This window comes from Podarcis melisellensis, assembly GCF_964234715.1.
Source record: "Podarcis melisellensis genome assembly, chromosome: 3".
Classification (NCBI taxonomy): domain Eukaryota; kingdom Metazoa; phylum Chordata; class Lepidosauria; order Squamata; family Lacertidae; genus Podarcis; species Podarcis melisellensis.
Window position 1 is genome coordinate 45,677,889 of NC_138530.1, and position 15,204 is coordinate 45,693,092.

General features: G+C 43.8%; 1 protein-coding gene across 1 annotated transcript in view; it reads left to right on the forward strand.

The window, feature by feature from the left end:
* The first annotated feature begins 11,796 nt into the window (after positions 1–11,796).
* NID1 (nidogen 1) overlaps positions 11,797–15,204 on the forward strand; it is a 54,358-nt gene continuing 50,950 nt past the window's right edge. The window contains exon 1 of the mRNA XM_081906809.1: positions 11,797–12,078. Within this exon, the coding sequence (XP_081762935.1) occupies positions 11,872–12,078 (207 nt within the window). The 5' untranslated portion in view covers positions 11,797–11,871. The remainder of the gene's footprint in view (positions 12,079–15,204) is intronic.

Here is a 15,204-nt window from a genome sequence, read left to right on the forward strand (position 1 = left end):
GCAAACTCAGCCTATTCTACCTCACAGGGTTGATGCCTTTTTGTTGTCTCATTGTAGTTGCAGGATTTTCCTTCTTGGTTTTTGGTGTCTATAAAAGCTTGCAGATAAACATTCAGAAGTGCCCATGAGGTTAGGTTATGTATGTCTTTGCATTTTGTTTGTCTGTGCATGCTTAAGTAGAAGAGAGATGAAAAGTTAAACCTAATACTGGTTTTAACTTCAACCATGAAAGCTGCAAAACTGTTTTCATATCCCCATTTCCTGTGTAAATCCAAGTCACAGAAGATACACCGTGGACACTTATGAGAACTACAAAGCTGAGAGCTAATGTGCTCTGTGGGATTTCTTTCCTATTGTACCATGAAGATTACATAACCATGTCCCCCAAATGACATGGCTGCCAATGCAAAACAAGTCACTAGTAGGTGCGATTCCAGGAGGCACTGTGGCTCTGAGACCTCCATTCATTTCAGTATTTGGTAGATGACTCCTTACATGACTCCAATATTTGGTAGATGACACCTTCCCATTCTTGAACGAGATCTTACATGTAGACCAGAAGGGGCTGTTCTAATAACTACAGTTAGTTTACTGCAATGCCATTAGCTCATGACAGGAGAAAAGCAACACACAAGCAAGAATCATTATCAAATTACACATTTATTATTTGTTTGTTATTTAGTTTACTATATTTATTAGTTGCCCTATAATGCCCCAAACCACAGAAATTCAGCAAAAACTGAACAGCACACTATGCAACTCAGCCATAAATAATAATGCAGAGATTAAAACAAATTCAGCCATAATCATAAAATCAAAACAAGGGAGAGACACAAAATAGCTTATGGAGCTAAAATATATCATGATGACACCATTGTACATAGAAGCGCTGGAAGCTGCTCCTGAGTATTGCCCACACTGACTGGCAGCAGTTCTTTAGGATCTCTACCTGGAGAAGCTGGGAATTGAGCCCTGGGACCTTTACATGCAAAGTAGGGACCAGGTGGGTCCCTCAAGGGAGGGCATTCCACAACTGGGAGCCAGCTGCTGAAAAGACTCCTTCCGTCAATTGAAATGATAAGGTATTGGTGTGATGTGCTTGCAATGTGTAGTCTAAGTTAGAATTATTAGCTTCATATTACGTTGCTGAACTGTCTTCAATGGCAGCCCATTTGGCACCACAAGCACACCCTTGGGTTATGAACTTGATCCTTGTTTAAGGGGAGTTCAATCCCCTCCCGAACAGGTTGAACAATGGAAATCGGAAAAGAGCCATCCACTAAAATGATCTCTGTCTTACCTGGACTGAGGCTCAATGGGTGGGCCTTTACTCAGTGCACTAGCATACCCTCCAACATTTCTCCAATGAAAATAGGGACGTCCCATTCCATAATGATAATTTTACTATTTATTCCCCCACACATCTGACTGGGTTGCCCCAGCCACTCTGGGCAGCTTCCAACATATAAAAAAACCATAATTAAACATTAAAAAAAACCTTCCCTATACAGGATTGCCTTCAGACAGCTCTGGGGTTGGATAACTCCATACCCTCCAACACTTCTCCAATGAAAATAGGGACATCCTACCATACCCTCCAACATTTCTACAATGAAAAAGTGGGATCTGGGATCAAATTGTAAAACTTGCCTAGAAGAATGGGAGTTTCAAATGCTGGTGGCTACTTACACGCCATACATCTGAAGCACCAAAGGGGGGTGGAGGAATCATGGGAACTATAGTTTGTCCCCCACAGGGCTATAATTCCTAGCGCCTTTCACACATTACAGTTCCCAGGATTATTGGAGGATGAGTGGGGGTAACTGTGCTTTATTTATTATTATTATTTATGCATTTTCCAGTTTCTAATTAGATAATCTTATTTTTTCATCATACATTGTTTCTGTACAGAATTCCCAACCCATCACTCCATGGCATTCTAAGTATACCTTGTTTTGCTGCATATCCGTTAGTTTTCCCACCCTATTTTCCTCCCATCAGTTTCCTTGTTATGTTAACTGTTGCTCAAAGTATTACCCCTACTTGTAGAAAATATTTAGTGTTATATCTTTTTGAGTAGTCTCTGAAATATTCCCACTCACCACTTTTTTGTTTCTCATCCTGATTCCTTATTTTGGCTGTCGTATCTGCTAGTTCTGCAAAGGGGGTAACTGTGCTTTAAATGTATGATGTGTATGCAGCAACAGACTCTGTTTAAACTGCTGCATTCGTTGCCCCTGTGGTTTTTAAAATTTTTGTCTCTGTTGCATTTTTTATTCCTGTCAAGCCAGCCCAAAGAATATCTGGGCCTGCCCTGAAGGTGCTTTTACACCTTACACAACATTTCCTAAATTAATCATACCATCTTCACTCATACCCTCTGCATGGAAAGCGTAATGCTGGTAGTAAACAAAAAGGGTTTAAAGACTCTCTCAATGCAAATCTAAAAAAAATGTAGTATAAACACCGACAACTGGGAAACACTGGCCTGCGAGCGCTCCAATTAGAGAACAGCTCTTACCAAAGGTGTCATGGACTTTGAAGATGCTTGAACTCTGGTTAAAAGGGATAAACGTGTTAAGAAGAAGGCATGCTTGGCAAATCCACATCGTGATCAACTCCTGCCCGTGAAACAATGTCCCCACTGTGGAAGGGTGTGTGGATCCAAAATTGGCCTCCACAGTCACTTACAGACTCACTGTTAAGACCATGTTCATGGTAGACAATCTTACTAGGCTACAAGTGATTGCCAAAGAAGAAGAAGAAGAACATTGACCAGTAGATGTCGCCATAGTTTCTTTTTATGCACTGAAACATGGGGGAGGAGAATTCCTCATGTTTAGGGACTGTGTGCATTTGCAGTAAATAGTTTTTATGCTGAACAGAAATTAACAAATTAATTGCATTTCTTTCCTGAAAATTCTTTTTAAAGTTGCTGACCCTGGGGAAAATTGTGCAGGGATAGCACAATTAAGTTGATGCAGCAAGTCTCAGTGAAGTATCAGATGTTACCTAGCTGCAAAATAACTGGATGAATCCATGTTCCCTATTCTTCTGCAACAACATGCCACCTTGGAAATCCACAAGCTTATGAGTCCTTGATAAGTCTAATTCAAATATATATTACAGTGTAGTAATTACACGGTTGGTCAGCAAAAGTGAAAATATGGGAACCTTTTAGCAAACAGGTTTTTCCTCAATGAAATACAACAGATTAAACTGTTATTGTTGGGAAAAGGGACTTAATTGGTTTCCTTGTCTCAAGGAATGCTTAATTTGATGAGTTTGTCCCTGTTCTCCAACCTGTGGCAATCTGATCTGCAATAGGACTCATTCTGATAATCCTGCTTTTGACTTACCTAACAGCCCGGCAGCTGGAACATGGATAAGGAACTTGTGGCCCTTTAAATGTTGTTGGACTTCAACTCCAGCTACTGTGGCCAATTGCCAGGGAAATGTAGTCTTGTAATTTGAAGCCATTGGCTCGAGTCCTACCCACCAGAGCAGGAGAAAACAAGCTTGTTCCATCTTCCATGTGACAGCCCTTAAGATATTTGAAGATGGCTATCATCTCCTCTCAGTCTCCTCTTTTCCAGGCTAAACATACCCAGCTCCTTCAACTGTTCCTCATAAGGCTTGGTTTCCAGACCCTTGATCATCTTGGTTGCCCTCCTCTGCACACATTCCAGCTTGTCAACATCCTTCTTAAACTGTAGTGCCCAGAATTTGACAAGGTATTCTGACAGTGATCTGACAAAGGCAGAATAGAGTGGGAGTATTACCGGTACTTCCCTTGATCAGGACGCAATACTTCTGTTGATGCAGCCTGTATAATAATAATAATAATAATTTATTTGTACCCCGCCCATCCGGCTGGGTTTCCCCAGCCACTCTGGGCGGCTTCCATAGAAACAAAAAATACACTAAAATATCACACATTAAAAACTTCCCTGAACAGGGCTGCCTACAACAGCATTAGCCTTTTTTGCTGCTGCATCACACTGTTGACTCATGTTAAGCTTGTGGGCCACTAAGACCCCTAGATTTTTTTCACATGTGTTACTAGCAAGCCATTTGTCTCCCTTCTTATATTTCTGGAGCTGGTTCTTTCTGCCTAAGTGCAGAACCTTACATTTGTCCCTATTGAATTTCATTTTGTTAGTTTGGGCCCGGTTCTCCAATCTGTTAAGGTCATATTGAATCCCAATTATGTCAGCTTGGTGAACACCCTCTCAATTCCTTCATTCAAGCTATTTATAAAGACATTGAACAACAACGAGCCCAGGACAAAACCCTGTGGCACCTTACTTGTTACTTTTCTTGCAGGATGACAAAGAACATTAATGAGTACTCTATGGGTTCGGTCAGTCAACCAGCTACAAATCCACCTAACAGTTACTTCGTTCAACCCACATTTTACCAGCTCTCTCATGAGAATATCATGGGAGACTTTGCATGAACATTTAAGTGGGAATTAACTATTTAAGTGAGAATTAACTATGACTGTTCCTTTTTGCTTTGCCCCCATGTGGAGCAGAAACATTTTGGCTGTTCGGTATTCCCTTGTATTGAGTTAGAAAGTATGGAAGATGCTTTCTTGACAAGACTATACAACCAAGTGGTTTCTGCTTGGAAAGGGGAGTCAGAAGCAAATATTATCTACTCTTCAAATGACCAATGGGAACTTTCTTCCTCTAAGCATCATAGTTACATACAATGTGTGTGTGTGTGTGGGGGGGTTATCTGGATCACAACCTGCCCCCTCCCTCTGCTTCAAACAGTCGCAGCTGAAATTGGAGGTCCTATTGTCTGCCAAAAGCCACAATAAATACATCCCTTCTGCTCACTACATATTTAGTGCAATGTGTAGATTGGCCCTTAAAAGCTTGTGTTTTGCAAAGTTTTCATTTTGTCTCCGTTTCAACTTCTCTCGTCATTCAGATAAGGAACAGAAAACATAAGGGACATTGTAGCATCAGAGTCACTCCCTGCAAAACCTTGTGTTTCCTAGGAGTCGATTACTGAGTAACTGTTGTATGGAGCTGGCAGATTTTCATGTTTGACTATTGCCTTATGACAAATGCACAGTGTGTATAGTCTATGGGAGAATGCTAATCCAAATTTTGGAAGACATGCGTGGGTGTTTATGTTGATTTGTGGCTTCTAAAAGGAATGAACTGCTTTATATCTGAGAAGAAGACTGGGGTCAGGAAGGATAAATAGATGTCATTCATGGAATTATTGGCTCATTTTTAGGTCTGGACAACATCATGCTAAAGGAAATACCACAAGCTTTTTTTTTTTGTTTTAAAGCAAGGTCTAATTGAAGGGCCATTGTTAAAATCAGTGCAGTCAATGACACTGTCTCAGCTGAATTGTATATGACAGATTGCCATCCAATCTCTGCTTAAAAACCTCCATGACCTATAAACCCTCTAGGCACCACCTACCATATTAATAGCAGATGTAGCAGAAGGCACTACTGAATAACTAAAATTTAGCTGTATATATAATTGGCAATAATTATATCCTTGTCAATCTGTACTGTGCATCATTGAACTGAAAACAGCATCTTTTCCAAGTTCTAAACCCAATTCCAGACCTGATGTTATGACTCTGCTGAAGGGTTCCTCAACAGAAGGTGACCTGGAGCCCCTGGTACCTAGTGAAGCCTGTGAGCTGTCTAGATCGGGGGGCACAGGTGAATCAGGACAAGGCTGCCAGAGGACTGCCCACACAGCAGAAGAGTGTGACCTTTGGAGGCCAATACACATCCTGAGCCTGCAAAACTGACCACACCTTAAACATCTTTTTGACAACAGCCAGTGGAATTCCATTGTATCTTGGATGTGGTTCCAGCAGCTCCAACCCTAAACCAGGCCAGAAGACCTGCTGGAAGTGAACAATACCTTCCCATACCCTTGATAGCTCTGATATCTGGAAGTTCTCTGTGACCCAGGGCCCAGGAGGGACAGGAAAGCTTACCTGCTTCCAATATTAAATCATTCGCTCTTTTCTGGTGCCGGCCATATGCTACATACCTTCAAGGGGGGTGTTGGTTCCCTTACTGCATCACCACACATTACGGAAAACTGTGAGTGATCAAGATTATCTCCCCCTTTTCCTTCTCCATTTGAGGCTTCCTTGTGCAAACAGTAGAGTTAGTTTACCATAAAGGAAATGCACGTTAGAGGGAACCTGGGACTCTTGAGGCAAAATCCAAACAAGTTAATGGTAAAGCTATCTAGACCAGAGAGAGACCAACATGAGGCATACAGATAACCATATTGCAAGATATCATTACTGTACTACTCTTAGCCTTCCCAGCAATGACAAACAATGACAAACAATTGGAGATGTTTGCTCCAATTAAGCTTTAAAGAGCGGGTTTTGTGGGGAAAGCTCTGGAGCAAAAAAAAGGGGGGCATTCAGACACAGAGCTTTAAAGTGCAGACTGTGCCTGGAAAGAACAGAAGACAGGTCAGTGTGGATAAGCCCAAAGAGTTAAAGCCCCTTATTAAAGCAGCAAATAATAGCTGTAGAGGGAAAGAGTTCAGATTTCTGAACTTCTGTGGTGCTAAAGCTTCTAGCATTCAACTCAGTGGATGTGCTCACATGTAATGGGAAGCTATGGTTTAGTGTTATTATGACAAGCCATAGTGAATTGGGCTCATGCATTCTTCTCAGTCTCCTCTTCCAGAATGCTCAAAAGCTTTCACTTGACTAGCCACAGTAGAGTGTTGCATCAGAACCCTAAACTGTGGTTCACCTTATCTATGGTTTATTGAAAGAAGTCACCTTTAACCTGCGGTTTGAAGTTGGCCTGTTTTGATCAAGCATAAATCAGATTCATCATAGTTTGCTAGGTCTGGATGACCCAGGAATCTGTGGTTAATCTAAAACAGAAGCGACTCCTGTGTCAGAGGAGGAGGAGGCTCCAAGGCTCACCTTACCTTGTTCTCATAATACTATGGTTTAGTATTACATCCAATCAGTCCTGTGTATTCATTATCTAGATACATGATAATCTGATGATAACACTATTCCAGTGGACATATCCAGTAGCACATAATTAATATTATGCCTGTGCTTGAGAGCTTTGTTGAATCATGTTAAAAACTATTATGCCAGTATAAACTGTAGAACAGAATTATGTACTGCAGCTGACCTGCGTAATTTGTGATTTACCAAGCGGAATGCAGCTTGAGAAGTTGGAACTAGATGGTCCAAGGGAGCGTCTGAGTGGGATGTGGGAGGTGAAATCAGGACCCCAATAAGTGTTCCCCCCCCAGCCCAGTCAGGGGGTTTATCAAGCCCCTCAATGAGCTTCTGTATGCAGTTAGCTGGTAGGTTGCACTCAGCTTGTTGGGTCAGCAAATTGTGCAGGTTTATGCAGAAGTGCCTCTTTTCAAAATCTGGCAGTCAAACATTACTTTAAAAAAAAACCTTCCACTGTCTACATCTTTTACTTTAAATCGAATGGCTTCTTGATCTTTATGCAAAAAGTTTTAAGTGTTGAGTTGATGCATACTTCAGATAACAAAAGTAACCAGTCCAAGACATAGCAGGAAACACATGTATCCTCTTGGTCTTGTAATCTTTTTGAGCGTAGCCAACACTCGAGTGCGGACCCAGGCAAACAAGCTGCAGAAAAGACCCTCTTCCCCACCCTCCACTAAAATACTGTACTGTTAGATGCATATTTTTCTGTTGATACAAGCTGATACTTGTTTTCAGTTCTACATACTCAAAACCTCATTGCAGATTCCAATAAAATCTAAACCTAATTTCCACTTGTGGGTTACAGTGTAACCCAATTGATAAGATATGTCAGGAAAGCATTTTATACCATCATTACATCTTTGGAGAAATTCTATGGCATGTCCTATTCCTCCCTCGCTCCCTTCCTTGCTTTAATTGTATTTTCCAATACTCTTTTATTAAGAGTGTGATCTACTGATTGCTGCTTTGCTACAGATAGAGGGGCTTGTGTTCCTCCCTGGCCATTTGGGTGCTTCAAGGGTTTGAATGTGCAGAGACACGACAAAATTATTACAGAAGCAGATCCTGTCTGGAAACTATATATATTTATTGGGATTGGAATCAATTGTGAAGCACTTAATTCAGTGCTTAATTATTGGTTCTGTTTCATAACCAATTCAGAAAAGAATATGGACTTCAAATGAATTACAAATGCCTTCTAATGCATGCTGATGATGTCATTGGCATAGCCCAGCAAGTAAAGGACAAGATGGGGCCTCATTGCATCCGTGTACAGAAGCAAACCAGCCTGGTAGTTGCGGCACTGGTGATGTGGCAGGATTCTCTACTGCACTCTAGGACAGCAAGCTAGCTTTCGGGAGAGAGCAGGGCAGGTTGCAAGATGGCACACATATCTTTGCCTGCTCACTACCCCTCAGTATCTGCTGCCTGCGGTGTCTGGCACATTTTGCCTAATAGTAAAGCTGGTCCTGTACCAGAGACCTTTTTTGATGGAATCAGAGGAGTGGTCTGCATTTATGAATTGGTTTGATTTGTGTCTTCATTGTCAAAAGGGGGCTGTAGAAGTAGTTACAGAGTCTGGGTGAGATCAGGAGAATATCTAATGCTGGATATTCTCAGCATCCACACAAATCCCAGGATAAAATATTCACTATAAAGGAGTGAAATAGAATTTGTTGTTCTCTGGCTACACTTGTATTTAAAAAACAAACAAACAATTGGCTTGCTCATAAACTCCACACAAAACCATGCAGTAGTAGAGTGGGAGCAGTTTCCAAAGGAATTTGCCATCCTAAAGGAATATTGTCCCAAGAGACCTGCAGTTTTTCCCATTCTGCTCAGTTTTCCCAGTAATCAGTTACTGGATATATTTGCAACCCTACTGCAAAGGCAAACAAAAATTAGCATGTAATAGTGTGCTTGTCCCCACCCCTTTCTACTCAGAGTAGGAAACTATCATATGATAAGAGGTCATTAATCTGAGGCTTCCATATACAGTACATGCAGGTGTGAGCTTCTCAGGTCTTGGTCTTCTAGCAATGCCTCCTTAATGGTTTCCTGCTTGGAATATGGTCCAGGCTTGTAACCACTGAATTCATAAGAGCGAACGGAATGCTGCCATTGTTCCTGTGGCTGTGTGTTATGAGCAGGAAGATCCTTGCATCAAATCACCAGTCAGCTGGTGCCCAGTTGGTCACAGGGGCTCTTTATAGTTGGCAAAGCAGCCACATTTTATTCAAGTAAATTAGAGCCAAGGCCCATTTTTGTCTGTAACAAGATACATTTTTGTAGCATTTCTTACATATTTTCAACCAGCTCAGAAATAAGGGCATTTCTATCCTCAGAATAACTGTAAATAATAAAGCTTCCGTTGTTGAGCAGCAGAGACCACTTGATGAGAACTGCAGATGTACTTAGCCATTCTTAAGTGATACAGTATAGTCTGGTTGTTTATTCTTTTTAAAACAAATTGTTCCTTAAAAAAAGAAGCCAAAAAATATGAATTTTACTTGAAAAGATCTCCCACCAATGTTGGAGGCAGATTAAAGGTAGGATAACCCAGAAGCAGTGTAATTTATTCAGAGCAGCTTTTAAAAAGAAAACTCCACTACAAAGTTAGAAAGCTGTGCGTATGGAGGGAGGGAGTGTCATCTAGCTAAATTTAAAAGACATGAGTAGTTAGGAGACAGAATCCTTTCCTAATCACCCACCCACCACAGAATTCCCAGAATTTCCCTGTGATTATCTGATAAAGAGGAAACTGGAGTCAAAGGAGAATACAAAAGTAAGTAGATAAGAATTAACCCTTAACTGGAAGAGCATATTTGGATCCAAAATCTTCCAGATCAAAGTTATGTCTAATGATGTAATCAGTGACAAAACCCATATACCTTATTCACTATAGAATTAACATTAGATCTTAGTCTTATAGTACACTATTTATTTATTACAGCAATGTACAAGGGGTAACTCTGCTCTCTGCATTTCTCCTGAAGCTGCTGCAGTGAGAAAACCATGTAAACTGTTGACCTCTGAGCTCTAAAGCCCTGTCAGTGAGTAACTTGAAACAATCTGTTAAGGAACTACAGGCACTAAGGCTTTCTCCACAGTACTGAGCAGGGAGATTCCACAGTAGTTGTTACAGTCATGGCGGTCACCTACATTCTTGTAGAGGATCACAATGCTGTAGTTGTGGCAGGAGGCAGGACAGGGTCTCAAACAAAGCTGGGTGCTCTTAAGCCCACAAGCCCCCAGCATGTTCACACCATGTCCCAGTGACTTCTACGCTAGCTTGGTTATGTCCACAGAATGGAAGATGGCAGGGTCCCCAAGGATGTGCTCTACGGGGAGCTGACTTCAGTCACTAGACACAGACTAATTCTACATTATAAAGATGTCTGCAAACATGACATGAAGGCTGGCACCATTAACTCAGCAGTATGGGAATCCATTGCAAATGATCACAGTGCCTGGAGACAGACAGCTTGGTTTTGTGTCCACAGCAGTGACCAGAGGAGGAATGGCTGCTGGGAGGAGAAGAAACACCATGGTGCATCTGCAGCAGCACAACCGGACCCTGTCATCTGTCCCAGTTGAACGTATTGGTCTCTATAGCCACAGCAGGTGTGGCAACTCTTCAGCCGTTTGACTTCACCCTCAAAGGTGCACTCCTGCATTGTCTACCAAGACAGACAGATGCCAACAATATGTCACCTTTTCCTCCAAGGAGTTCAAGGTGATGTATAATTGTATGGTTCTCCGCTTCCTATTTTGTCCTCACAACCTTGCCAGGTAGGTTAAGGCTGAGATACATGACTGGCCTTAGGTTAAGGTTACCAGATTTTTTTCAATGAATCCAGGGACACTTTTCAACTTCCTAGGGATGTGGGTGGCACTGTGGGTTAAACCACAGAGCCTAGGACTTGCCGATCAGAAGGTCGGTGGTTCGAATCCCTGCGACGACGTGAGCTCCCGTTGCTTGGTCCCTGCTCCTGCCAACCTAGCAGTTCGAAAGCACGTCAAAGTGCAAGTAGATAAATAGGTACTGCTCCGGCGGCGGGAAGGTAAACAGCGTTTCCGTGCGCTGCTCTGGTTCGCCAGAAGCAGCTTAGTCATGCTGGCCACATGACCCGGAAGCTATACGCCGGCTCCCTCAGCCAATAAAGCGAGATGAGCGCCGCAACCCCAGAGTCGGCCACGACTGGACCTAATGGTCAGGGGTCCTTTACCTTTACTAAATAGATGTATTTTGTCAGGGGACTGATTTGTAAATCCGGGGACTGCCCGCGGGAAACGGGGACGTCTGGTAACCTTACCTTAGGTCACCCCGTGAGCTTCATGCTCAAATGGGGATTTTAACCCTGGCTCCATTTACTTTAACCAGGGCACCACACTTAACTCTCTTGTCTATGTAGCTAAAGGAGTGTATCAATGAATACCCCCCCACACACACACTTTACTGGGGATCTTTTCTTTATTTGTACATGCAAACGCTATGAGGAGGGTAGAGCCAAGCTTTTACAGAGTGCAGTTGTGGGTAACTGTACTGCGAAGGGCGGGAAACGCCTCTGGCTGCTGGTGGCTTGAGATTGGGTAAGCAAAGCTGAAATTTTCTCTGCTGGGATTTTTGGATGGCTTTGCAAAGGATGCAAAAGGAGAGGGGGGGGGACAGAAGCCCGTCCTCTGATGGTGATAGGGCGTCTTTCTTTGAACTCTCCGCGGATTGGTTGGCTTCAAACCCTCTCCTCGCTTTCCCTCGGCCTCCCCCTCCCCTCTTTTCCACCGCAGCCCCGGCGGGGTTTAAAACTTGAGGGCTCGCCGCTCTCAAGGCTCGTCTGCGCCGCTCGGACGTCGACGAGGAGAGAGAGCATGGCCAGCCTGCGGGGCTTGAGCTTGTGGGCGCTGCTGGCGGCGCTGGCGGCACCCGGGAGCGGCTTCCCTCACGGGGGGCTCCTCTTCCCTTTCGGCTCGGAGCGAGGCGACGCCGAGCTGGAGGCTGGGGACGACGCGCATTCCCCGCCTCTGGAGCTCAGCACCGCGCTGCGCTTCTACGGCTCCAGCGTCGACTCCCTCTATGTGAGTGCGGGTGTGTGGGGGGGAGCAGCAGGCGGGGGCGACCCCCAGGGGCGGGCGAGTGAGTGAGTCCCGGGGAGAGGGGGCAGTGGCCTGGGAAAGGGCTGAGGCGGAGGTCCCCTCAGCTGAGGCGAGGTTGCTGTCACTGCTGTGGGGCAATGGCGGGGGCGGAGGGTCTGCTGCCCAGGCTGTCGGCCAAGTGGGGCCAAAGGCAGTGCGGGGTAAAGGGCTTCCTGTGGCGGGAGGTTGCTTAATTCCTAAGAGGGGGAATTGCTGGGTCTGAAGACTGGTGCCCTTGGAGCCCTTTCCTCTCCTTTCCCAATGTGCCTTCCCCGACAAGAGGGGCGCCTTCTGCCTATGCTCAGAGGCGCCGCCGCCCCTCCGCGTGACTCCTTTGTAATTCAGACCTCTCCGGGTTGAGCCTCATGACTGCGAAAGCGACGCCAGGGGGAAAGACCAAGCGCAAATGAAGCCGCGGCATGTAGGTTTCCCCCATAAAAGTTCTTAAGACAAAAGGCATTTCCCTCCACTCGCGCCTGTAAATTCTCTTGCAGCGGGGGGGCTTTTCAAGCCGAGGAATTCCCCGCCGGAGGGACGTTGTGTCGTTAAGAGTTGAGCCCCTATTGAAAACGGGGGGCCGCTGGCAACTCCTGACAAACGGCTTATTTCAGGAGGAGGAGAAGCAGTTGTGCAGGAGCAGGTCAAGGAGAGGGTTGCTGGGTGGGAAGGGGAGGAACTGTCCAGAACCATTTTGGCAACTCGACTAGATTTTTGCTAATTCCAAACAAAATAGAAAGCAGATGGGATTTGTCCTTTCCAGGACTTGCCGTCCCTGCTCAATGAGGGGTTGTTGCCTGGGTTTCAGCAGCTTATTCCACTGAACTATAGGTCATGCAAATAAAATTGTGGCCCTATAGCTGAGTACAAAGGGTCAGATTCTGTTCTAAGTAAATTGACATTCTTTCTGTCAGCCAAGGATTTAGTGCATGGTGGTTCTGTTCTGCTGAATTCTGAAATGGTTTATTTTCTCACTCCTTACTTTACTCTTTTTCATTACAGTAGGGGTTGCTTTCCTTATATTCTTCCAGAATTGTGAGGTATTTCAGTATGTTTTCATCTTAATTTGGCTTATTTAAAAGGCCAAACACACTGAAATGCCTTGAATAGTGTGGCTGTGGTGAAGTACAATGCCAAACCATAGTTGACACAAGAACAGCTAGGCACAAATTTCCTCCTCTTACATGTAGCAGTTAGTAAATTCTGGTCCTTGTTTGCTAGTTAGCCTGAACAGGCAGACCATTATTTGTGTTTGCCTGCAAACCAGACTGACTGTAATCGAGTTTGCTGGAAAGTGCAAGCCATAGTTTTTTGCCTGGTCTGACAAACTGGCAATGTATCGTTTGTTGAGAATAAGATCAGAACTTAACTGACACTCTGTGCAAGGGAAGAAGGTGGGGAGAGTAGAAATGCATGAGCATAAAATTCATGTCTGCACATCCTTGAAATGCTGTGCCATCTGAATGCACATTATTTTTTATTGGTACACTATAGGCTGGTGCTTACCTTTTAAAGCTCTATGTGGTTTAGGATCTAGGTACTTGAAAGACCATCTTCCCCATATCAACATGCCTGATATTAAGGTCAGTGTCACACGTCCTTCTCTGAGTCTGGATATCCCTGCCAAGTGAAGTGAGCCGGGGGTGAGTGGACCCAGGGCTTTTTGGGTTGTGTCACCCTGCAAAATGGTGGCTTGCCTAACGCCTGCATTGCTGTCTTCTGGGTGATGCCACGTGAATACTCTTCTGTTTTACAATGCCTTTTTACATCACAGCTCTAAAGTTTGATGGTGCCCTTAAGCGTTGCTTTATTGTTCGTTATTTTACTCATTATTGTGTACAGATGCAATTTCGTGAACTGTCCTGAAAAATTCAAATTGTAGGGCAGTATATCAGTCTATTAAATAAAGAAGAACTGTATTCCAAGAACTGGAATACAAAATCATACTATGCCGCACAATGCCAGTATAGCTACCAATATTTCTATCATAGTAGCAAGCAGCTTTGGCAATAACCTCATAAATTTTATTAGCCTGTTTTTTTTGCTCATGAGATGCATTGGTATAGGAAGGATCAGGGCAGGCCCACCCATGAAGTGGAGTGAAGCAGCTGCCACCACCCCTGCCACTGGTGGAGAAGCAGTGCCATCATTGGCACCAATTTGAGGTCTTACTGGATATCAGCTCCAATGTTGGTGGCAGGTGGGGCAGCGGCGGTGCCAGTGTATGGCATGGTGGTGGTGTCAGCAGAGTTGGGTGGCATGGAGGTGGCATGGCAGAGCGGGGTGGCACATCCCATTTTGCCTCAAGCCACAAAATGGGACTGGGAGGAATGACATGTTCCATCCCTCTTTTGCCATTCCTTCCTATAAGTAAGAACCAAAGTGGTCTTGCAGAGGAGAAACAGAACATTTGGTGTCCCCTCTGGCAGCCTGTTCACTTCACTGGATGCAGTTCCTTGTTGCTTGTGGTGACCAGGCAAGAGTTTAACTGCAAGGATGCTATCAGATATAATACATTGCAGTATATGAGATAATAATATTTAGTTTGGCTTTCTGCTTTTTCAGTGAAATTAACTCTACACCTATCCGATTCGAGAAGATGGCTTGTGAAACATGTTCTTCTCCTGAGGCTATCTTATTTAGAAAATGGTTTCAAGGAAATTGTAATCTGCTCTGTGCTTTTGGGATTGGGTGGGACAGAATAAAAACCCAAGCAAATGAACACAAACTATAATTTTATTTATTTATTTATTTATTTAGCATGTATATATACCGTCTTCTTGCAAAATTTCAGGGCGGTGTACTACAATGTTAAAGTATTTAAAAGCAACAGAGGTCAATCATTAAAATGACAAGTTACTCCAGGGGCATTTTTAAACAACTGTCGTTGTCTTTGGCGATCACTTGTAGCTGAGTAAGATTGTCTTCCATAAATATGGTGTTAACAGTGTCCGTAAGTGACTGTAGAGGCCAATTCCGGATCCGCACATCCATTCACAGTGGGGACATAGGTTTCTGGGTGGGAGTTGATCATGGTGAGGATTTGCCAAACATGCCTTCCTCTTAGCTTAT